This window comes from Halichoerus grypus, chromosome 8 (genome assembly GCF_964656455.1).
Source record: "Halichoerus grypus chromosome 8, mHalGry1.hap1.1, whole genome shotgun sequence".
Classification (NCBI taxonomy): Eukaryota; Metazoa; Chordata; class Mammalia; order Carnivora; family Phocidae; genus Halichoerus; species Halichoerus grypus.
The window spans coordinates 86,844,809-86,871,185 of record NC_135719.1 but is presented as its reverse complement, the minus strand read 5'-3'; the positions used below and the strand labels follow the sequence as shown (position 1 = coordinate 86,871,185).

At 35.3% G+C, this 26,377-nt stretch overlaps 1 protein-coding gene across 3 annotated transcripts in view; it reads left to right on the top strand.

Moving 5' to 3' along the window:
* Positions 1–26,377, top strand: part of PRKD1 (protein kinase D1) — a 318,415-nt gene that overhangs the window by 237,042 nt on the left and 54,996 nt on the right. For 2 of the 3 annotated variants that reach the window (XM_078053526.1, XM_078053524.1), the window contains exons 3-5: positions 1,749–1,880; positions 2,873–3,033; positions 12,667–12,690. In XM_078053526.1, the coding sequence (XP_077909652.1) occupies positions 1,749–1,880; positions 2,873–3,033; positions 12,667–12,690 (317 nt within the window). The remainder of the gene's footprint in view (positions 1–1,748; positions 1,881–2,872; positions 3,034–12,666; positions 12,691–26,377) is intronic. The other variant, XM_078053525.1, reaches the window with a different exon arrangement.

Here is a 26,377-nt window from a genome sequence, read left to right as displayed (position 1 = left end):
TTTGGGCAGAGATAGGGAAGATAAGATGTAATGCCGGTGTGATGAAAAGGACAGTGAATTGGGGGCCAGAACACCTATGGGTTGTAGTTTTAGTCCTATTTAGTATCATAGGCCACATTTTGTAGTTTCTCTGAACCTTGGAAGTCATTTTATACTTATCGTGGGGGTTTTTTGTTTGTTTTTACCTATCTTTCTTGCTAGTTTGGTAAGCTCGGTAGAGATGTCTTACTCATCATTAGATCTTTATCCCCATTTGTACCATTGACAACACTGAAGGTGCTTAACAAAGGTGTGTTGAAAAAGTAAGGCAAGAAGGCAACCAGAAGGAAGAGAGAAGCAGAATAGAACACTGGATTTAAGGCCTAAGTTCCCCCACCCCACAAATTCTCTTTGAATAAAACCTTATGAAATCAAGTGCACATGGTCCTATCTTTAATGGAAGTGTAAACTTTTAGGGCTTGGAGAAGTTACCATCAGTCAGATCTTCTCTTTTTATGTATGAGAAACTGAGGCTCATGATGATTAGGTGAGGTGTCACTTGAGTAATGGCAAAGCTGAATCCAGCTCTTCTCCCTCCCAGCTCAGCACACTCACTCGACTGTCCTGTGTGAGCTCAACATTAGGCTATGTATGCAAATAAATCTAGAAAGATACACCCCCTACCCATTAGAATTTTGGGAAAGTGGGTGGTCTTTTACTTTCAATTCTCTATATCTTTCTTGACTTGAACAACAACAAAAAGCATAAACTACTTTTGTAACACAATAAAAAATATCATTTTGGGGTGCCTGGGTGGCTCAGTCATTAAGCGTCTGCCTTCGGCTCGGGTCATGATCCCAGGCTTCTGGGATCGAGCCCCGCATCGGGCTCCCTGCTCGGTAGGAAGCCTGCTTCTCCCTCTCCCACTCCCCCTGCTTGTGTTCCCTCTCTCGTTGTGTCTCTCTCTGTCAAATAAATAAATAAAATCTTTAAAAAAAAAATATCATTTGGAAAAATATAATTTTAAAAAGTAATGAATTTCAGTACTTTGCAGGAGTACCATATAGAATAAGTAGCAATATGTGATAACAAAAAGTACCCTACATCATGAGTATGATTTGCTAAAGTGTATTTCTCAAGGAGTGGACTAGAATTCACCAGCGTGTGTATTAAGTCCCTCTTACCTATTGGTGAAGAGGCTGCTTAGTTATTTTTAGGTCATAATAAATGCTTGTTTATATTGCCTTAAGAGTTCAAACAACTCTATCTCCCAAAGAAGAGGCTGCTTAGATTTCTCATCCATCTTTCAGTGGAGCCCTACCCTTCTCATGTAGTTCTTCATGGTCATATTCAAGTATTCCATCTTCTGATCTGTCAAATTCAATCCATCAAATTTTTTTTTCATTAATATTTCTGACTGCCTTTCGGGGAAGAAAAAGCAAAATATTTTTAAGTAACATCAGGTATTTGTAAATCTGATTGAACTATCCTTGATTCATGCTTTCTTCCACATTTTACCTATTCTCAAAGTGCCCTGAAACTTTGACTAGCAGGAAGATGGGAGAGGGGCTATGCCAAGCCACCAGTGGTAAAGTTGTGGGTGGGAAGAATGGAGTCTCACTGCTAAAGCCAAGCAGTCTTGCATCTTATCTTTCCTGACTTTGCCCAGAGAGTTATATCCATACTTGCATATTAATTATCCTGTATGCTAATTATCTAAAGATCAGAGTATCCATTTGACTTATTTTCCAATGTTACTATTTCTACAGCTTCTGCCACCTTTGAAGACTTTCAGATTCGTCCCCACGCTCTTTTTGTTCATTCATACAGAGCTCCAGCTTTCTGTGATCACTGTGGAGAAATGCTGTGGGGGTTGGTGCGTCAAGGCCTTAAATGTGAAGGTAAGGTCTTTCCTTCCCCAATCAAGTCAATCACATGCAGGAACATATCAACTATCTGCTTATGTTGTGCCCTCTACAATAATGTCATCTTTCCCTCAGATGTCTTCCAGCGATTTTTTTGGGTGCATGGATTCTGTTCTGTTCATTTCGTTACATTTCCTGTCTTCAGCATATTTGTTCTGATCTGGGAAACCTGACACTCATACCATTTACATATTTTGTAGATTTGTTTCTTTTGTGTTATTTTGGCAACAAACTAAAAATAATATTTGCTTCTTCAGTCAGGATTTGGATTAGTAGGCATTCAATAAATGTTTGTTGAAATGAGCAGAGATTTAGGAGGTTAATCAAACCATGCAAGGTCATTCAGCTGTAGAATGGCAGACTGGAGCTTGTACCCATGTGTCTTACGTGAACAATGAATAGTGGGAATATTGAAAAGAAAATGGTGCCTTCCTAATGATCTACCATGTGGAAACTACCATGTAAGGTATTTACATATTTTCTTAACAATTCTACAAAGTAACTTATTCCTGTTTTATAGGCAGCAAAACTGAGGTATGCAAGGTCATGTGGACAAAATAATTGTCGAGCCAGGATTCAAATCGATGTAGTTCAAAAGTTGTGATGAACTGTGATTAACTTTCCCTTATGCATCCACTCGCATTAGAACTTGTAGCAGTTAAAAATGCCTCAGGTGATCTCTTTGGGTTTTTGTTGCTAGATCCCTCAGAGCCCAAGTCCATTCTATCAAAGAACATTTAAAAAAAAAAAAGATGACTAGAATAGTTGCTGAGCTTGTCCAATAGAATCAGAATTCAAAACCCACCCTATTTACAAAATGTGAAAAGAAATCAGAAAAAGCTCAGGAGAAAATTTGAATTTCCAAATAGCCTCAAGAAACAGTACTATTTTTAAAAATGCATAATTTAATACCAGAAGAGCTTTTAATTTATGGTTGAACAAAAATCATTTTTACTTTCTCTTTCCAGGATGCGGTCTGAATTACCATAAGAGATGTGCATTTAAAATCCCCAACAATTGCAGTGGTGTAAGGAGGAGAAGGCTCTCCAACGTTTCCCTCACTGGGCTCAGCACCGTCCGCACAGCGTCTGCTGAGCTCTCTACCAGCGCCCCTGACGAGCCCCTTCTGGTACAGCCTCCTGTTTATCCATTTATCCATTTACGTGAGGAACCTGTGGGACAGTGTGGTAACAGTGTCAGCCAAGACAGTGCCCTGGGAGGGAGGACACAGCCAGGGTGTTAATGACTAGGTTTCCTCAGGGCCTATGCTGGAGATTGGTCAGTGCTTCGTCAAATACCGAGCAGCTTTGAGTTTGCTTTTATCTGTGAGTTTCGTGCAATTAGAAATATGTGAGGTTTCATCGTGGTCATAGGGCCAGAGCAGCGCAAACCTAATGTGTGAATATTGCAAAACATTAGTTCGTCGAAACTTGGAAACCAGAGATAAAAGAAGTTCTCCTCTGGAGATTATTAGAGTGCTTTGTGATGTCGCTGAATATTTATTCTGGGAGAAAATTTTAAATTTGCTCTTATGAAAATAGGCAAGTCTTTAATGTCTTGGCATCACTGGCATACATTCTGCGATATTGTCAGGGTGACGCTGATGGACAAATGCTGAGAGAAAAATAGGACTTGAATACTTTAAATATTTCCATTAGCTCTAAAATACTTATGGATATGACTTAAATATTCTTCTTTAAGACAGTTAAATTTGGATTTTCCACACATTCAAAACCAAGTAAAAATTGTGGTAATTATGTGAATTATTTAAAATAAGAACATAGGGGCACCTGGGTGGCTCAGTCGTTAAGCATCTGCCTTCTGCTCAGGTCATGGTCCCAGGGTCCTGGGATTGAGACCAGCATCGGGCTCCCTGCTTGGCAGGAAGCCTGCTTCTCCCTCTTCCACTCCCCCTGCTTGTGTTCCCTCTCGTGCTGTGTCTCTCTCTGTCAAATAAATAAATAAAATCTTAAAAAATAGATAAATAAATAAATAAATAAATTAATTAATTAATTAATTAATAAAATAAGAACAAAGCAGGGCGCCTGGGTGGCTCAGTCAGTTAAGCAGCTGCCTTCGGCTCAGGTCATGATCCCAGCGTCCTGGGATCGAGCCCTGCATCGGGCTCCCTGCTCAGCGGAGAGCCTGCTTCTCCCTCTCCGTCTGCCTGCCTCTCTGCCTACTTGTGCTCTCTCTCTATCTCTCTGTCAAATAAATAAATAAAATCTTTAAAATAAGAACATAAGCTAACAGTGTGAGACATTAAATTTCCCATAGTTGCTCCTTTCCCCCAAAGAATATTACAAAGAATTTTTAGAATCTAACTATTGTAAAAATCAATTAAAGAAAAACTTTAAAAATTATTACAACATTAAAAACTAATGATGTAATGTATTGTGATTTACGTAACAATAAAAAATTTAAAAAATTATTACAACATTAAGGTTAAATTTATCCTTCTTGGAGTGGAGAAGGGTGATAAATTTTGAAGACATCTCTAAAAAAAGATGTATCAATGAGTCCCTTGTTTGTTACAGTATAAACCAGACATATAGCCCAAATGCATGCTCATTTTGGTAAATAGGAAAATGTCATAGTCTGTTTTCCCGACTTTCTTTTGAGACTTTGTTGTGTTTTCAGTCTTTCATGAAGTGAACCTGTTGGGGGAAGGCAAATACTTAATCCTGCCATTTAACTAGAAGAATATGTTATGTTCGGTAACTATTGAGAATGTACATGCGTGATTTTATATTATTCCATAATGTTGCATTAATTGGAACTAGTGATATTCTAACTGAAAGGTGCTTAAATCAAAGGCTGTTTACTTTTTCAAATAACTCATGTCAGCTTCCCAATTTTGAAATTCCTTGATTTAGTTTGAATTTTTATAGGTAGTGATTTTTCAAGTTATAGTAGTTACTCTTGCTTTTAAGTTAGTCACTGAGACAGTGTTTATAGAATACTTAAAAATAAGTTTAAGAAACAAAATTGTAAATTAATTGTATATTGCTTTCAGTTTTACCAAGAAAAGTTCTTAAAAAATTATTTAACATCCCACAAGAAATCTAAAACTCTAAAGCCATTCATTATTAGAATAGATTAGAAATCTAGATGATTAATGCTAAAGATTCTTCTTTTAGATCTATCTCAACTTTTTATAATATATATATATATACACATACATCCATATAAATAATGTAAAACATTACATATATAATTTAGATTTTATAAGTATAAATTGAATTACATATTTAAATTATATGCATGTGTATATTTATAAATATATATAATTTATATGTAAATATAATTTAGGGTACATAACTATAGTCTTTAACATGGGTTTTTAAATCAAATTATTTAATTGCTTTATTTAACCAAATTAAATAATTATTTCATCATTTGAATTACTTGATTACAAGCTATATTTTACATGAAATGTTGAAATTCATTAGTGCTTTATTGCTGAATGGAAATTTTTATAGTAGGATGCTTAAAATGTTTTTTTTAATATATTTTTAAAAATCAGATTTTAACCATGTCTGTCAAGAAAGCTTATAAGATTGTGACCAAATCAGAAATTTGTAAGGTGAGAAAATATTGGGGCCATAAAATACTTTGAAAAATATTATTATCATAAACTTTCATAACCTTGTATAAAATGCCCGGCAGATAGCCTTTACATGAGAAATGCCTTTGGAAATCATGTTTGTGACACTATTTGACCCACTAGTTCTCAAAGTCATGTTTTCCATGTATCAAAGCTCTTTGTGCCTTCACGGTATACCTATTTATCTCTTGTTTTATCCGATAACTGAGAAAGGAAGCCAACACTGGCCCACTTTGAGGAGGCATGTATTTTCTGGTTGTCTTGGGTCATGATTATGCCTCAGCTGCTTTATGTAGGGACAAAACTACCCTGCTCTACCCAGGCATTTTGGAATACAGTGAATATGTCCTTCTTTATCCCTGGGCAAGACATAAAAGGTCAGTAATTACGGTTTAAAATTTATAGTGAATTATCTAATCAAAAGTAATATTATGGAAATAATAATAAAACCTTTTAGTTATATATGCAATAAAAGATATTTTTCCATTTCTGAAAAAGGCAATGACCAAGATATAAAGGTGGCATTGCTTATTAATCCCATTGATATCATCCATGTTGCAAGTCTGCCATGACAAGTGTATACATTTTTTCTCAAACATAAGAAAATGATTTTCCTGTCCATACTTGATGGCTTATTTTGACTATAAAATCACCATTTCACAGACAGATGAAGACACTGGTAATTCTATTAATTTATTCATTTTTGGCACATAAATTGAATCTCAGATTTCCATATTGCTGCTAAGATAGAAAAACAAGTATAACAACATAGATCATATGACAGGCTTTATCTGTCATCAATTTTGGCAGTAAACTGTATTCATTATAACAACCATGAGGCAGTCCATCTTTTAAGAAGACCCCAAATGCAGTCAATTTATGGCATAACAGCTCAGCAGGGGGTGTATACCTTTTTGTAAACCATCGCCAGTATTAGAAGGAAATGAGAAAAACTCAATAGGTTCTTAAGTAGGCTACATTAATATATTCTATCATTATGTATAAGTATACTTATTAAGATTATATCCATTTTATAGACTTTTAAGAAAATTGCAGAAGTCAGGATTAAATGATCCTATCAATCATTTCTCTATACTTTACTCATCTTTTTCTTTATTTTTTTCATCTTTTTATTTTTATTGACAAATGTTCTTGTGTTATTTGGGAAAAGTCAAAACCAATTGAAACCATGTTATATGAGACTTAGTCTTAGGCAAAAAGTTAATAATCTCTTTCAGAATTATGAAGAAGCTTATATCTGATCAACTGTCCTACAAGGGACAATTATAAAAGCTGAATAAAATATAACAGAAGAAACCAGAAGAAAATAATACTTGAAGGTACCTAAGAGCAACCAAAGCAATCAGGATTTGAGGGACTGATGTCTCAGAAGGAAGGAAATCACAGAGAGGTCAGAGCACAGGATAGGCGCCCACAACAAAGAAGTATCTGGCCCCAAATGTCAGTAATGCTGAGGTTGAGAACCCCTGAGGTAGAACCATGCTGGAGAATTTCCATATTATAAAGCCGTAGTTAAGACAATGTAGTATTGCACAAGGTTTAAGTATTAAAAAGCAAGGTGGTATTATGCAAGAGCAGAACAATAAACCAATCAAACAGCATAAAGAGAGTCTAGAAACTACCTGTGTGTATGTATAAGACAATTGATTTCTGACAAGGGTATCACTGCTGTGAGAAAAAGATGGTCTCTTCAACACATATTTCTGGGACCAATTGGGTATCTATCTGGAAAATATGAATCTTGACCCTACCTTACACCATATACAAAATTAATTCAAGATAGATTGGGAGCTTCTGGGAGATAACATAGAAGAGTATCTACGAGAAATTGGGGTTGGAAGAGCTCTTTTAAACAGGACTCAAATCACTGATGACAAAGGGAATAGAGTGATAAATTGGACATCATTAAAATTAAGAAATTGTTTTCAGCAAAAAAACCCATTGATTGGAAAGCAAGTCACTGAATGGGAAAAGGTATTTTCAATGTATCTATCTTATAAAAGACTCATATCCAGAATGTATAAAGAACATCTACATAAATTTAGAAGACAGACAACTCCATTTAAGATACAGGCAAAAATTCTTGAAAAGCACTTTATAAAAGAGCACGGCCAATAAACATGAAAATGTGCTTTACGTCATTAGTTATCAAGGAGTCTAAAGTTAAATCCACAGTGAAATAGGTCCACACCAGAATGTCTAACACTGAAAAAAACCCTGATAATAACAAGTATTGATGAAGATACTGAGGAACTGGAACTCACAGACACTGCTACTGTGTGGATATAAATTGGTTCACAGCTTTGGACAAATGGTTGGCATTTATCTTCCAAAGCTGAACATACGCATATCATGTGACTCCACAGTTCTACTCCTAGGTTTATATTCAACAGAAATGTGTATAGACATGTATAGAAAGATATGTACAAGCATTTATTTTTGTTTCTTGCTTTTAAATTTTTTAGACTTCATTTTTTAGAGCAGTTTTAGGTTCTTAGCAAAATTGAAAGGAAGGTACAGAGATTTCCCATATACCACCTGCCCCCACACATGCATTGCCTCTCCCATTATCAACATCACTCGTCAGAGCAGCACTTTTGTTAATACTGATGAGTCTACACTAACACATCATAATCACCCAAAGTCCCACTTTAGTGTTCAATCTTGTTGTACATTCTTTGGGTTTGGGCAAATGTATATTTGTGTATTCATCGTTATGGTATCACATGAAGTATTTTCACTGCCCTAAAAATCCTCTGTGTTCCACCTGTTCTTCCCTATTCACTTTCACCCAATCCCTGCTAAGCAGTGTTCCTTTTACTTTCTCCATAGCTTTGCCTTTTGCAGAATGTCATGTAGTTGGAATTATACAGTATGTACCCTTTCCACATTGGGTTCTTTTACTTAGTAATATGCATTTAAGTTTCCTCCATGTCTTTTCATGCCCTGACAAGTCTTCCCTTTTAGCATGGAATAATATTCCATTGTGTAGGTATCCACAGTTTATTTATCCTTGCACCTAACACAGGACATCTCGGTTGCTTCTACATTTCGGCAATTATGAATAAGGCTAATAAACATTCATGTATAGGTTTTTGTGTAGACATAAGGTTTCAACTCTTTTGAGTAAGTATCAAAAAGCTTGATTGCTAGATCATAAGGTAAGAGTATGTTAAGTTTTGTAAGAAACCACCAAACTGTGTTCCAGAGTGGCTGTACCATTTTGCATTCCCACCAGCAATGAATGAGAGTTCCTGTTGCTCCACATCCTTGTTAGCATTAGGCGTTGTCAGTGTTCTGGATTTTGGCCATTCTGATAGGTGTATGGTGGTATTTCATTGTTTAAATTTACATTTTCTTGATGACATATGATGTGGAGCTTCTTTTCATATGCTTATTTGCTATCTGCTTATATCTTCTTTTTTTTGTTTAAAGATTTTTATTTTTAAGTAATCTCTGCCCAACATGAGTCTCAAACTTACAACCCCGAAATCAAGAGTCTCATGCTCTACTGACTGAGCCAGCCAGGCACCCCTGCTTATACCTTTATTTAGCAAGGTATCTATTATTTTTGGCCCATTTTTAAAATTAAGTTGTTTGTTTTCCTATTGTTGAGTTTTAAAAGTTCTTTGTATATTTTAGATAACAATCTTTTATTAGATGGGTCTTTTGCAAACATTTTGCAAATATTTTCTCCCAGTGGCTTGTCTTTTAATTCTCTTGACAATGTCTTTTGCAGAGCAGAAATTTTTAATTTTAATGAAGTGCAGCTTATCAGTTGTTTCTTTCATGAATAGTGCCTTCGGTGTTATATCTCAAAAGGTATCACTGTATTCAAAGTCATGTAGGTTTTATCCTATGTTACCTTCTAAGAGTGTTATAGTATTGTGTTTTACATTAAGGTCTTTTACATTACATTACTCTATTACATTGCATTGCTCTGTTACATTAAGGTCTATCCATTTAAAGTTAATTTTTCTGAAGTGTGTAAGGTATGTGTCTAGATTTTTTTTTTTTTTTGCATATGAAGTTTAGTTGTTCTAGTGCCATTTGTTGAGGAAACTGCTTTTGTAAATTGTATTGCCTTTGTTTCTTTGTCCAAGACCAGTTGACTCTATTTACAAAGGACTATTTTGGGGCTCATTAATCTGATCCATTGATCTATTTGTCTCTTCTTTCACCAGTACCACACTGTCTTGATTCTTGTAGCTTTATAGTAAGTCTTGAAGTCAGGTAGCATCAGTCCTCCAATTATGTTCTTCTCCTTTAATATTATGTTGGCTATTCTGGATCTTTTTCCTTTCCTCCTAAACTTTAGAATCTGTTTGTTGATGTCCATAAAATAACTTGCTAGGATTTTGACTAGGATTGCATTGGATCTATAGACCAAGTTGAGAAGAACTGACATCTTTACAATATTAAATTTTCCTATCCATGAACATGGAATGTTTCTCCATTATTTAGTTCTTATTTTATTCCTTTCATTAGAATTTTATAGTTTTCCTCATGCACATCTTGTACATATTTGGTTAGATTTATACCTAAGTATTTCTTTTTGAGGGGGTGCCAATGTGAATGGTATTGTTATAAGCATATTTGTATCTTTATTCATAATAGCTAAAAGCTAGAAACAAATAAATAGTGAGTTATAAAGTTATTAGGTTTCTTCATCACAGGTCATGTGAGAAAATAAAATATCAGAATAATTAATAATTAGATTTAGTTCTGAAATTAATATCGGTTGATGAAAATGGGGTTATAGGAATTATATTATTTAATAAAGGGAAACAAATTCTTTGGGTGCTAAAGAAAAGTCATGTGTCACATCATCCTAATATGCATATCATTTCCATAATCAACATTGTTTTTTACAGTAGCTTTTACTACAGATGAAAAACTGTAATTCAGATGATCTTCCTTCAAGGGGAAAACAAAAATAAAAACAAAGCTATAGCATAATATTACAGCCAACTGCTAAAGGAATAGGTGGCACCTATTTGGGATGAAAAATAACCTTTCTGGTGATTCTACCTTGATAGCAAAGTAGAAAGAGCTGTGTGTCCCCCCCAATTTTTTCTTTAAAGTAATGGTCCTATCACATATTCTGCAAAAAAAAAAATTCCTGGTCAGATAATACTGGGAAGTCCTTCTTGGTCCATCCATGTATTAGACATCGTAATATTTATTAAGCATAATTATGGGTCTCAGAAGTCTTGGAATAAAGAAATCAGTGTTCCTATACTGACTCAAATATGGAATCCCTTTTTCCTCATAAAACCTAGGGATATCCTATAGGGGAAAAATACACTTTGAGAAATGGTAACTTAGTAGAATAAATGAACATATGTTACATAGATCATCTTCAAATATCATGAGCTGAATAGCATTCAGCTGAAAGTGAATGCTGATTAGAGCCCAGAGTAAAGGTATTCATGAAGAGCTTACAAACGGGAGGAAAATCATGAACTTTACATATCAGATATGTTGATGAGGATAAGGATAAGACCTTATTTTGGAAATTGAGAAAATTGATTGATTTCCTCCCCCAAAGAGAAAGCATTGCCATCTCTGTATGAAAATGTTCCATAAAAGTACATACAAACAGGGTTATAATTTTACCTTGTAGGGACCCAGGGCGGGCTATCCCAAGATGGGCCACTTTGGCATAAAGATTGTTCTGAGTTAAAAGCAATCAAAACCCAGCAGATGCAGGGAAAGCTCTCTGCCTCCCCCACAACTACCTAAATTTACATTGGAAAAGAGAGCCTGTAACAGGAAGAGAGCTATTAATAGAGACTCCCCTTTACCTAAGGAACTTATCTGCATAATAGGGCAACTTTGTTTTTCCAAACATCTCTCTTCACCTTCTTGCTAAAGACCTTCTTCCCCTACATATCCTCAGGCCCTACCCCTCTCATTAGCTCATATAAGCTTCATGTTGCCTCATTGCTTTTGGAATTTCATGTCTGTGTAGATTCCCCATATGTACAGCTATTAAAATTTATTTTCTCCTGTTAATCTGTCTCATGTCAATTTGCTTCTAAGTCCAACTAGAAGGACCATAAGGCAGAGGAAGGTCTTATTCCCTAACATCCCTAAAAGTCTGTTTGGATCTGTTCAAATGAGCGGTTGTTAACCCTGAGTTCTGCACATGCTTCATGTCAATCTAGAAATGTAGCAGGTATTACTGGGTAACAGTTAATCTTGTCAGAACCTCAGTCTAAATGTACACTACTTCCCAATGTCTCTGATTGTAGATTGTACATTGCAGAATAGGGTATGGGGGTTCAGAGAACAATGGCCATGCATTTTTGTTAAGAAAAAGAGTCAGCTATATTTTAGTTTTGATTTGTTATGAAAAAAACATATTCAGTGTAAATACAGGATATGTGTTGTTTACTTAACCAAGATGTTTCTTACATTTTTCATTGATATTCCTCTTAAAACAATTTTTCAGAATAACCTTTCTACTTTTGAATTATACTTCAACCTTGAATGAAATCAGACAGAAAACAATGATATACAACAAAGATTTTAAAATGAGCAAAGAATGCATTGTAGGCATATTTCTCTCATTAAAACTCTAACCCACTGTTGGACTTTCCAGGTTTGTAAACCACTGAGTAATACTGATTATTCATCAGCTTATTCTTGCCTGCAGGCAGATAACAACTATGTAACATTTGATTACTTTGATGACCTTTTTCATTCTTTTCCCATTGAGAGGATGAATTATTGTGAAGAAAATCTAATCTTTTCCGTAAAGGTCAAAAATGCTTCATTTTGACTATAATTTATTTTCAACAAGGTGAAAGAGCTGTCTTTCATCACTGACACCTTAACAAGTAGTTTTTTTTTTTTTTTACCTCTCCCAACTCACAAATTGTAAACTGTGTTTTTGCAATCTTGACTTAGTGTTCATAATTCCATTTAAATGTTAAAAAGTAGTTTCTAACTCAGATGTCTCTGTGACCGTAAAAGCTGATTAGTGTAACATTTTGCTTGAAAATGCATCTATATAAAACATTACTGATAACATGCCTTGCTTTCTTCAAATAACACCATTTTCTTGTCTTTTTTCCTCTTTATTCTGCACCTTTGCCTGCTTTTTGCTCTTACAACTTCATGTTTCAGTCTCCTGTGAGTCCTGGCTTTGAGGTAGGTACTAACTCACCTGACAATAGGAATATGCTTCACCATCTTTTACAAACCAACATAATGCTAATAGGTTGACATCAGACAATTATTTGTATTAACTCTATGAGAATAATCAGGTCAGAATTTAGCTCAGAATCCAACCTATTGAACTGCAGAAAGCCCATAGGTTTTTCTAGGAAATTGAAAAGACAGGTTGAGAATAGAACAGAACACAGCACGCACTTTACCTGGTGGCATGTTAACTGAAATGTGTGCATATTGGAATTGTATCCCGAAGCCAGGTACCACAGAACCACGCAAAGTGAGGCCACCATCCCAATATATATATATACACACACACAGGTTTTAGTTGGCATACAGCAAGGACTGCCTGAAGATGAATATAACTTTTTTTTTTTAAGAAAGAAGCTTTTTTTAATCCTTAATGTATTATCACAATCTATTTAATTATTTTTTAAAAGGATGGTATGCAAGTGGATATATCAAGGTCTCAGTCCAAGAAGAAATTATATTTACAAAATTCACAAATTTCCTTCCTAAAGGTTTTAATTAAGCCCCCCTCCAAAACTGGCCTTTTATTTATCTTAAGCAATTGATAGCCTGGAATAAGAGGAAAGGCATTTAGATCAAGTGTTAAAGGAGAGTATACAATGATGCTTTTATAATGATAACTTGTTTTGACCAGTTGGCTTGTTAATCTTTAGTTTTCCTTATTTCCGTACTTCTGGCAAATTGAGAATTGACATATTATTTTTCTTCATGAGACTATAAATTTCAAATACCATTATCAGTGTCCATTCTTAGATGGTCTTGTTAAAGTAACTCTAACAAAGGAAGCTAATGAAAACACAACCAGAACGTGTTCTAGGTTAAATAAAATTGAGAAGTCAAGATATCTTGATTCATAGGATATAAAGTGAAGATATCTACTTCAATAATAGTAAATTTCTATGTTTGGAAAAATCATCCTAGTTCAAAATGTGCCCTACTTAGAAAAGTCCAGGGTGAAAGCTAGGTAAATGTAATTTTTTTTATATTCTTGCAAATGTAAATTTTGTAATTTACAATGCCTTCCAGACATAATTTGAAATGGGAATTAGTATCTTTCCCTTCAGATTGTCCTTTCGGAATGAAGCCAAAGAAGAATGAGAAGCATTTTTCACTTCCTTCTCCTACATTGCAATCAGGAACAGATTATCTAAGGGACTGAGGGAGATCATCTACTTTTCTGTGAAAGTTATACAACCTCTAAAGGCCACCAGGCCTTCCCAGGATGACTCCTGATGCAAATAAGATGCATTTTTGGCACAAGCTGTTGTTCTTGAACTTGTTTATATCCAGTTTGTTGAAAAGATAGTAGACTTTTGTTTTTATACTTGTCTTGGAAGAAAATGATGCATAAAATTTGACCAATATATTCATGACAGTAGTGTAAGTTGCAGAATTCTTATAGAAACCACCCCTCGGTTCCACATTCATGTCCTGGTCAATTAACACTTTTAGGTTTATAACTCTGGAGTGAGGAAGCATACAAAATTACATAAATTCTCTGCCCTTATGGAGCTTGCATAAATGGCCAATGTGCAAACAAATAGATACAGTATATATGTCTTTGTAAAAACTTCCTGGTGTTATATTGCGATGATATATATTCACTTTCTTAATCTCTCCTATTGATTAGGTTGTTTTCATTTTTTAATTTTAAACATAGCTGAAATAAGCATACTTGTGTTTTTGTTGTTCATTTGTAAAAGTGTTAGTAGGTTTCTTGGTCAGCATTTGTTGAATGTATTTAGTAGGTTATCTTCTTAGAAGCCAAATGGACTGAAGAATATATACAATTTTTTTCCAAACAGCTCTTCAAAAAGTTGTAAAAGTTTAAATTTATAACCCTGTGAACTACAATGTATGAAAATTTCTATTGCCTTATATCCTTCCTGACAATAGATTTTATCACTATTTTAAAAGGGTTTTGTTTTGTTTTGTTTTTTTTACTAATTTGACAGGTGAAAAATTTCTATGCCTAAATATTATTTCTTTATTGGAAGATAAACAGCTTTTCATATATTTATTGGCCATTTGTATTTCACCTGTGGTGAATTGCCTTTTTTTCTGTTGAGTTGCTTATTGGTTGCTTAGAATCTTTATATAGGATTAATCCCCTGTTAATTAATCCTGTGTTAATATGATTAATCCTCTGTTAATATTTTCAGTTTTATGTGTGCTTTTGCCGTCTTTTCCCACCCTTGCTATTTTGACAGAGAAAAGACATATTTTCACTAATTTTCTTACTACAGATAGACTGTTGAAAATTAATCAATATGGCCAGATTAAACATAATACCCTTGCAAATGACTGTGGAGAATGTTTTTTTCCTGAAGTAAAGGAGCTGAAGTCAAAGTAGAAAATGAAGCAGAATTTAAGACAATGGTGTCCTTTGCAATCACAGGATATAATTGATGGTAGATTTTTTTGAAGTAAGTTAGGTCTTATGGAATTTTTAAAATTTAAGAACTTTACTGAAGTTTTAAAATTATTTTTATCTTATTTTATTTTTTTTAAGATTTTATTTATTTATTTGACAGAGAGAGACACAGCGAGAGAGGGAAAACAAGCAGGGGGAGTGGGAGAGGGAGAAGCAGGCTTCCCGCCGAGCAGAGAGCCCGATGCGGGGCTCGATCCCAGGACCCTGGGACCATGACCTGAGCCGAAGGCAGACGCTTAATGACTGAGCCACCCAGGCGCCCCTAAAATTATTTTTAAATGTCTTTCAGGAAGCATTTGCCATTATTGCTTTGAGGTTAAGGGGCTCTACAGAGAATTTATTTTTGGTGAAATTAAATGCTTCTAGTCCAGTCTTTTTGGTTATTCCTAATATTCAGACCGCCTTACAGGAATTTAAGTTGCTCATTCTAAAAGTTTTCCCTGTGTTTGACTGTTTTATATCCTCACTTTTTGCATCCTTTAGTTTTTATGAAAGTTAAGACAATATTCAGTTCAACTTGTTATTAAGGGTGCATATTTTCTAAATAATAATTTGCCATAAACTGCTATTACTTTCATAATGTTTGCTGACTCACATTTAATTACACAAGCATTGTATTAAAAGGAACTCTTGCTTGAATACTTTCCTAGAAAAATCTCCCCTACAAATGATTCATTCAGTTACTGTTTTTGTTCATTAAAAAAAAAAAATGAAGACAAGAGGATACCAGTATTGCATTATCTCTCTGTTACTGGATATCATCCTGATATGCTTTATCATATCCAGGTAGATTCTTTTCAAATGAGCAAATAATGAAAAAAAAAAAAAAACTATTTCTAATCCTGAATGAAACTATGATGATATTTCTGACCAAATAAATATTTTCCAGGGTATTTTCCAAAGCAGCAAAAGTCTATCTAGAAACAAAGACTTAAATTGTTATTACTCTTGTATTCTGGGGTTCCAGGAATCCTGGTGATTCATCTGAATTAAAAAGTCATTTTTTCCATTGAAATATGCACCATAACATCCATGTAGTACATTTGCCAGATATTGCAAGATTTCTTTTGATGATTGTGTAAACTATTTCTCCAGATTCAGACCTGGGTAGTGTATATGTTCAGTGAGGAAAGACATCCAAGAATTCTTGAACCAGCACGTCTCCACCTCCTGAGAGTTAGAAGAGTATGTGCAGTGGTGGGTTTGTCAGGAAGGAGCCCTTCATTAAAATTAAGAGTGTGTGGTCTACTTGATGTGTTACTAATCAGCTGTTGCCTGATTTCATTCAGTGTGTCTGGCTTATTATATGTGCATTATTAATTCATGCTCTGAACAAAAACTTCCAGATGTGTAACTCTAAATTAAACACTTCAGGAGTGTTCTTCATGAACTCCTGCAGGGGAGAGGGGCATTTACTACTTGCCCACACTTACAAGCATATAGGTCTTGGGAACTAATGGATCTTTAAAGCAGGCTCTGTGGGGCCTGTGTTCCCCTCAGGAGAGGGACCATGGCTTTCCTAACTCTACCCACAGCCATGCCTTAAGACACAAAACACGGCTCTCTACCTTGCGATACAAAACAGCCACCCACCCTTGTTATCAATAACAGGCATTTGTTCTAATTCAAGCCAGACCTGGCCAGATTTCAGTCACTTCTCATTTAATTGCTGACCAGCCATGACTACTGAGGTCCTTAATTAACTTTGAGAGCTTGTGTCTTCATGAAGGTTTCTACCCAGAAAAAAAGTTTTGTGTAGGAGAAATAATAATGAAGTGTGAGGAAAGTGGAAGATTGGAATTGGTATTATAAATTAGACTTCCAGAAACTTGAGAAATAATTCAGCTTAACGTATTTATCTGTGTTTTCAGAAATATTTAGATACATGATTTTACTTGAATCATTAGACATGGTTTTCTAATATTTGGTTCTATTTGATCAGATGAATTCCTCTCTCCCTTCTCAAGAAGAGTGAAAGTATTGCCATTTTGATAATAAATATAGTGAAATGCAAGATGAAACAATGTCTAGGAGTTATGAATAAATATACATACCTCTTTCTCCAAATAGCCCAGTTTTTTAGTGATACCTATTTTTCTATAGGTATGCATTGAAAATATCACTGAGTGGTGTAATTTTATTGAGGTAGTGCTTTCCTGTATTTTTTAAACTCAAAATTGATGAGGAAAAAGTCTCATCTTATTCTTCTCTCTTTTTCAACTGAGTTACATTAAAATCGAGCCTTTGGTTCTGCCATGTTGTTTCAGAAGCACAAGTGCACGTACACACACACACACACACACACACACAGAGCACTTCATGTTCACCATTTACTGTTATAGGTTAAGATTCTATAAAATACTATAAAATTATCCTTATGAGCCCTTAAGTTATACTTATTTTTGAAGGGAGAGGCTAACCTTTATAGCCTTGAACTGTGTTTATGGCATGCTTTTCCAGCTTTTCTTTGGTGTCTCTAAGGCAGTAATCAATGTGACAGCCTCTTTCCAGATCATTTCATTCAGCTTTCTCAGACCAGGTCCCTATCAACTTAGGCAGGGTCAGATACTATGGGAATGGATGTTCCTAACATCACTATTCTTGATTTTTCCACATAATCTATTTACCTTCTAGTTCACTTTCTATGTGTAGACCAATTCTGACATTTGAAGCCCCAAAACAGAAGCTGTTGACATGCAAAATTATTTTCTTCCTCAGTGGAAGTGCTCCTTTTTTATTGTGTAAATTTAGAGTGCATGGCATTAAGGTCACATTACCTTCAAGTAAAAAGAGAGGTAATCTTATGTTTCGCCTTTCCTCCAAGATCCCACAATTTGTAGGATGTTGGTAACTGACATTTTGAAAGAACGGTACATGTAATTTGCAACAATTCTTGAACAGTTCTGGTGCTTTCCCTGCAAAGGGTGGATCGCTTAAGCAAATAGTAAGGTTCCTTTACCCTTCATTTCTGTTTACCCAAAAAAGAGTGATGCAATAAAAAAGTTAATGTAACTTTCAAGATTATTTTAGCACTCAGAAAATCCAGACCACCTTGTATGTTTAATACAAGATTATACATATATATGTTATTACCCTGAAAGCTTTCACAAATTGCAGCAAACATTAAGAAATGCATTCTCTGCTGTAAAATACAGCATCGGTCACCACTAAGCAAGGGCACACTTTTTTTTTCCTGCCCTATAGCAACTCTTTTCACTGTTATGAAAAGGTGTTGATTAGCTTTTATTTATGCTATATATATTTAGGGTATCCAACTGAGTGAGGAGGCAAACTCATTTATCTGGCACGCTTGGCAGGCAGTTCAAGGGGTGTAGAATCAGAATTGTAGCAGAATAGCATCGAACAATGGAAAGTCACCAAGCACCCTACCTTCCCTCTACTCAGTGAAGTACAGGACATGGAAAACAGGGGTGTTCCTATATGAATTCCATTTTCCAGGGGTCTTCAGACATATCTTTTGCCCAACAACTGGTCTGTGCTGGAAAATCCCTCACTCCTTGTGTGAGAGGTAGTGTGTTCATCTAAGTGCTGTTGAGAGAAGTTGATCATTTTAAAAAATTTTTTTTAAATGTTATGTTAATCACCATACATTACATCATTAGTTTTTGATGTAGTGTTCCATTTCTTTTTGCTTCAGAAAGTAGTCAGCCTCAGACTGAGCATTCACAGTGTTGTTTTACTGGCAGCAACTAGGGGTAGGGTTAGATAATCATTTCCAAGAGAGATAAAGAGGTATCAAAGTAAATAGAGAAATCTCCATGTAGTTTCAACATAGTCATTCATGGCAGGAGTCACTTCAGGGTCCACACCAAATGCTTATTCTTCAGGAAGCCTCTTTTCTGAATGACCCCCTCTGCCTCCACCATGGGGGTGGTTTCTCTTTTCTTCGAACCTTCATATATATGGGCACTTATTCTATGCAAGATAGTATTTCAGAAGTTGGTGATACAGTGATGAACAAAACCATCAAGATCCTCTCCTCATGGCCCTTATATTCTATTGAAAGGAAACAATAAAAATCCAATATGCAAGTGGGCGAATAAGACAGTTGCAGGCTTCAGTAAGAGCTCTGGGAGGAGATAGGATGGCATGCCAGAGAGCGTGAACGGGGAGTGAGCGATAAGGTGGGTGGTCTGGAGGCCTCCTGGAGAAGGTGACATACGAACTGAAATCTGAAGAATAAAGCAGAACCCTGTATGCAGAAAGAAGGGAAGAGCACATATTGTGATTGTTGATAGTAACAGTTAATATTGTTTCCAGAATTCTATTGGATTTAGAGTTATCAGGCACAGAGACTTATTTACTGGTCTTTCTATGTCCTGCAGCATCTGAATTGGGCTTTCAGGTTAAGATTTGCCCCAGGAAATGCTTGTTAAATTAAATAGATTAATCATAATGGCGAGAGAAGAGAACTATCATAAGGCGCTATTCCGCACAGTTCTTTGAATGATAGTCCAAAATGCTAGATCTTAAAACTTTTGAAATAAAGGATTGTTTGGTTGGATGTTTTCACACAGTTGTGCTAGTATCTTTTAAGTATAACAGCACCTGAATAAGAAAGTAGGCAGACAACTGAGTGTTGATGCTCATACAATAGAAGCTGTTTATTCTGCTAGTCATTTTGTTCTAGAAAACATGCACGACTCAGATGCTATCCTCTAAGCACAGACAAGCTGGTTGGAAGTCTCTTCTGTAGGTCAAGGTTAAGGGATTCACAATATTTTCACATTGCATTTTAGCATGTAGAACATGTTATTACTTAATTATTCTCACTTCCCCCCAAGAATTCTTCCATCATGATTTAAATGAAGGGAAGAAAATCCTTTCTACTTTCATATTAGCATAAAAGCAGGGGATGTGAGAGCTGGGAGGGGCTAGGGAAGAGGAATCACTGTTAATCACCTAGCATGAGACTACCTGAATTCAGAGTTCTGCTACTGACGACTGTGTGACCTGGGCCAAAGGATGTAACCTCCCTGAGACTCAGTTTTCTTATTTGTAAAATGGGGGGTCATAACACTAGTTGGGTGTGGAGTTTAAATGAATTAATGCACATAAAATGCTATGAAAAGAGCTTGGCACATATAAAGGTTAAAGAAAGTGTTTTATGTCATTATCTAGTTCACAGGTCTCAGAATCCCCATGGGCCAGATTTATTCCCCAAGTAAGTTGACTGGCAAAATGTTTCATATTTTTTTCAGAGTTGCCAACATTTAAAAATAGGGTTATTTCATAAAACAACTAGATTTTTTTCTGCTTGTTTTGAAAAACTCAGAGGCCTGGCAACACTGGGCTCACATACTCACATGGCAGCTATCAGCAGTCTATGAGCAGGGGCCATCCCTTTTATTCTGAACCTTCCTCCAATTTACCATAGTCTCCACCATTCTCTATTGCATCTCTGATACTGAAGGGCTACCCATTGATCTTAGCAACTACAAGTATTTGAACTTACTGTCCCTCTCTTTCTAGAGCAGAAGAGTTCTGACAGATTTTGTATTTGTGTTGGATATGCCAAGTAGGGGTGAGGAGCAAGCAGAGAAGTACAGAGAGCAGTTGCAATGAAAAACATTCCTTAGCAAATTGTACTCTTAAAATTGAAATCCTGTAAAGCAAATATGTCAAAGTTACAACCCATATAACATGTTTAAAAAGAGGCTTGGGGTGCCTGGGTGCCTTCGGCTCAGGTCATAGTCTCAGGGTCCTGGGATAGAGCTCCGCATCAGGCTCCCTGCTCAGTGGGGAGCCTGCTTCTCCCCCACCTCTCTCTCTCTGCCTGTCCCCATGCTGTTTCTCTCTCTCTCAAATAAATAAATGAAATCTTTTTTTTTAAAAAAAGAGGCTTATATGATAGTCTGTATTTGCATATCTCTATTGAAGTGTCACATCCATTATTTCCATGCAGTTAGCTCTTGAAAACATTAATTCTGTTCAGTTCAAGCAATGTTTATTGTTTATCATGTACCAGGCACTTGTTTCCATTCACAGAGGACAAATGTGATTAAGACAGTGGTTTTCTCTTAGGAGCTTATTGCCTTATGATTGAGACAAGTCCAAAAAGGATGTCAACATGTATGCTAAAGCGTTCTCTACTTTTCTGTTTCTCTTTCACTCAAGGGGAGTTTATGTCACCCCAAATCCATTCCCAGTATGAGGCTGTGAAATGAATTCTAGTTAATGAATATAAATATATTAATACCGCAGTTTTCATTTGAACCAGGCATTATGTAAAGTGACTTTTATCTTCCAAAATCTTGTGTTTGATTTTTACATCAATGGTAATCAGCAAACGACAAGGAAAGGCAACTCCTCCCCCTCTGTTTTCTAGCTTTACTGATGCAGAGAATTCATTTTGAACCACGAAGTGGAATATACCTTGTTGGGAAGTGGTTTCAGAGTCCTGTTAAATGTTAAAGAAGTGCTGGCAGTTGGAGTTTCCATAATGTAATCTAAGCCATCATTTCCTGGGAAGGTTCCAACCTTGCTGAGTCATTAATTTAGCATACCAGGTTAAAAAGCAAATTCAGTCTCTAGAGAAGCAGGGTATATTATCTGTGTAAGTAAGTGTTCAGTGCATATCATTTTAACTTTGGCTGTAATTTCAAATGAATACTGTTAGCATAAGAAGACTACAGACACTTTACAACACTACAGACTTAAAAATTCATTTCTACAATCTTTATTTTATCTCTAAGCCGGGCTTTAAAAATCAGCTTTCATAATTTTTCTGTTCTCATATTCTCCCCTGTCTGTGATGTGGATACATCTTACACTGAGAACAGAGAAGAAATCTTGACGCTTTGCATCAGCTATAATTTGCCAAATCAAATCATTTGTACACAGGCGTCCGAGTACCATACTTCTCAGTTATGTCAGTTCTCCCAAAATTTGCACACCTGTAACTTGGTCTAAACTCCTCCACTCAGGAAAAGAACAATTCATAATACCACTGGCTAATGTAGAAATGTAAATTTTTAGAAGTACATCCTCCTGCATGCACTTACCATAATTGTAGAGAAGGGAATTTGAGATCTGTCCTGTGAGTTTTGAGCCAGTTTTTGCTCTGAACATAATAATGAAGCAGAATGAAACAAAATGGAGCTGTTCCCTTTCCAGAGCATTTCAACTTTCCTCCCCTATTCCCATAAAAAACAATCATTCTACAGGTTGCTCAGGTTCACCAAATACATGGTGCCAAACTGGAACAGCAAGTAGCAGTGGGAAATAATTTAAACACCACTTAGTTAACCTAGTAAAACCTTCACTGGTGTTGATGAGTAAAGAATTTTCTCTTTACCAGAGTTGACTTTAAAGAAAGATCTTACGGGGCACCTGGGTGGCTCAGTCAGTTAAGCATCTGACTCTTGATCTCAGGGTCATGAGTTCAAGCCCCACGTTGGGCTCCATCTGGGCATGGAGCCTACTTAAAAAAAGAAAAAAAGGGGAAGATCTTAAAGGACTGTGCACATTATAATTATACAAATAAGTAAAAAAATAAAATGAAGTAAGGAAGAAATAAGATAATACTATTTCTCTTTATGTTGTATGATAATGTATCAACATGAACAAAAGCCCGGTTGTTTAAGTCAACATTACTCCTTGACTTTGACTCACCACTACGTCTAATTTCATGTTGAAGTTATTTTAAAGACCAAGCTAGTTGGATTTGGATCGGGGAGATTTTATTAAGGATCTGTTTTTTTTGTTTTTTGTTTTTTAACATTACCAATTTCTAAATTTTGCCTACTTTGATACAACAAATGAAATACTATAATTATGGCTTTCTTGTCCACATACCTTCAAATAAAACTTCACATAGTTGAAATTACATTTTTTGGCTTAAAATGGTAACTGAATATTAATTATTAAGGAAAAATGTATTACTGATTCTGAAAATCCTTAGGAATGTTTGGTTTGTGTTCACATCATTAGAATTAGTTTCGAAGGGATGATTGGCAGGATTACTGAAAAGTTGGTTCTTTAACATTTACATAAACAATGATAAATGTGTATTACAGGGCAATAGCCTAATTTCATAGGCTTTTGTTTGTTTTACAATCTGTTGTATATCAGTGAAGGCCTTGTTTTGCATTTTGATTGAAGAATGGATAAATATAAGCACTTACAGAGTTATCAAATAGTGACCCACTCTTCCTTTTTTGTCTTAGCTTCTGAGATTTGCATCCTCGTAGGAAAAAGCACATGCATGTGTGTGTGTATACTCCAGAAAAATAGAATATAATTCTGCAAACAAAACTTCCAAAGCCTTTCCCATTCTCCCTTTCCCAGAGTGTGTGTTATCTAGTAAAATTAGACACAAGCTCCTTCTAGCAGTAAATCAGTTCCCACATAAGTCACTATGCATGCAACGCATCTCAAGATTTTAAAGCCTTACTTTTTAATTTAGAAACATAGGCCACATTGAAATTAAGTAATGTATTTTGAACTATAAGAAAAGGTGATGATATGTATTTCTGGTCATGATGCTAGCTGATTTTAATTTTAAAATGTCATGAATGCCAGGAGGGCACTCTTTATTAATGCTACTAAAAACTTAAATTGCTATTAAATCTTAAGTGCTATTAAAGTCTTAATTTCTGGGCGCCTGGGTGGCTCAGTTGGTTAAGCGACTGCCTTCGGCTCAGGTCATGATCCTGGAGTCCTGGGATCGAGTCCCGCATCGGGCTCCCGGCTCGGCGGGGAGCCTGCTTCTCCCTCTGACCCTATCCCCTCTCATGCTGTTTCTCTCTCTCTCTCTCAAATAAATAAATAAATAAAATCTTTAAAAAAAAAAAAAAAAAAGTCTTAATTTCTGACACTATAAATTACAGAATTTGAGTTGTTATTCCGTGCCAAGCACACATGTGGCTGTGTGAATCTCACCATTGCCTGAATGTGTGTATAATACAGTCTCTAGGCCACAGTGACAGCTAACTTCTCTTCTTTAAACTCATATAACATTTTAAAATTCCATATGCAATCCTGCCTTGAAGGTAATAAAGGAAATGACTTGTAGTTTAAGGCAGTGTTTATGTGAATGTTACCATGTTGGCTAAGAAGAAAACATTCAATTTATCAGATTGCCTCTTGCTCTTCTGAGTGACTTCACTCCACGGTATAGTAAAGAGCCCTTTGTGAAACTGGTTCTGTTAACATAGCCTAGAATTAGGTGTCTTAAATTAAGAAAAATAGTTGAAGAGTGATTTGGTCAACTTTTCATAGGATTTTCCAAATCTGAGACCATTTTAAAATGTGACACCAGGTCAGCTTTTATTCTGAGTGTTGAAACTTTCCAACTATGGAAAAGTACCAATTTGCATTTTAGTCTATGCTTAAAACTGTCCCGTTAGCTACAGTTACTCAAGAAGGACACATAAAACTGAGACCTAACCCTGTGGATTTAATTATTTTTCAATTCCATTGAAGATATTTATTCAGTATATTCGTAGTCATGATTCTGGTCTGGCAAACCTTTGGCCTATCATTAGAAGCTCCCTCAACTTCTCTGCAAGAGTTGAACCGTTCCAGAGTAATTATCCTTTGTAGTTTTCTTTTATAGGATTGTAATTACAAATTTAACTGTAGACATAATATCCCTGTGTAGAACTTCATCTCAGATTTCTTTTTATTGCAGCTAGTAAATCTGCAAATCAAAATATCCCCATTTGGTAACACATGGTGCTACCTTTTGGTGCTGATAGGCATTGAAATGGGTGGAAATTGTACATAAATATGATTTTTTTTTTCTCATCTTGTCAGTAACCATTCCAAATCAGAAACTAACTGAGTAAGGTAATACTGTAAGGGCTCTGGAGGCAAACAAACGTGGGTTCAGGTTTTGGCTCTTGTAGCATTTGACTCAAAAGAATATATTTAAATTTTGTGTGCTTAGATACCTTGACTTTAGATAATAAAGCTTATCTTGTGAGGTGCCTCATACAATGATTACTGAGGGTAGGAGCTTAATAAATGAGATCTATAAGTGTAGTAACTATTAAAAAGTAACTCAATTCCTCTTTTATTCTGGTAATTCCAAAATACATTTATTCTGATCATTCCTAAGTACATTTCCTTGATATCAAGAGCTACATGAGGAGCGCCTGGGTGGCTCAGTCATTAAACATCTGCCTTCGGCTCAGGTCATGATCCCAGGGTCCTGGGTTTGAGCCCGGCATCAGGCTCCCTGCTGGGCGGGAAGCCTGCTTCTCCCTCTCCCACTCCCCCTGCCTGTGTTCCCTCTCTGGCTGTCTTTCTCTCTGTCAAATAAATAGAACCTTTAAAAAAAAAAAAAAAAGAGCTACATGAAATTGCCCAAAAACATAGAAACAATTTTAATTCATTTTATTTTAAATTAACTCATTTAATTAAATTTATTTGAATGTAATAATGTAATAATTATGTTATAAATTTATATATAAATAACATGTATAATAATGAATATATATATATAAATGTAATAAATTTAAATGAATTATTTAATTCATTTAATTTTAATTCATTTAATTAAAAAATCTATGTACTGGGCTGATTAAATAATTTTAAAATGAGAGACAAGAGTCACAGAGATGTAATTATAACCAAACACCCATATTTGTGTGTCTTGTATAGTCCACTAGTTGCTTTGTTTTTTAATTATAAAAATGACAATATAATTTTAACCCTTCACTTTTCTATTGTTGAGGAATAATATCAAACCATATTTATTTTTTCTTTGAGGAACTTCAGAGGAACCGTGAGCACTTTTCAGATGATGCACTATGCAGACCTGCTTGCCTTTTTTTTAACCACATGCATGTCATACTTCAGAAAATGTCAATGAAGTAACATGTGCAGTGGGGTGAAGGACCATTGTGTGTTTGCCTTCAGCTTTATACTTCTGCATTACAACTAATTATGTTACTTTTTAAAAGCCCCAAATTTGAAAGTTCTAGAAATCAGGTTCAAATATTCTGATCTCTAATTCTCTTCTTTTCAGACTGTAAAAATAAGGTAAGTCAGATTAGAAATAAAGGGGGTATAAATTACGTTAAATAACAGAAACACAATTTTAGTTTACTCCTCTCATTTCCTTATGGACCCAACCACTAAACAGTAAAACAAAACAATTTATATATATAGATATATATGTGTGTGTTTATATGTATATATAAATCAAGTCATCTCTTACATCTTATTATCCTT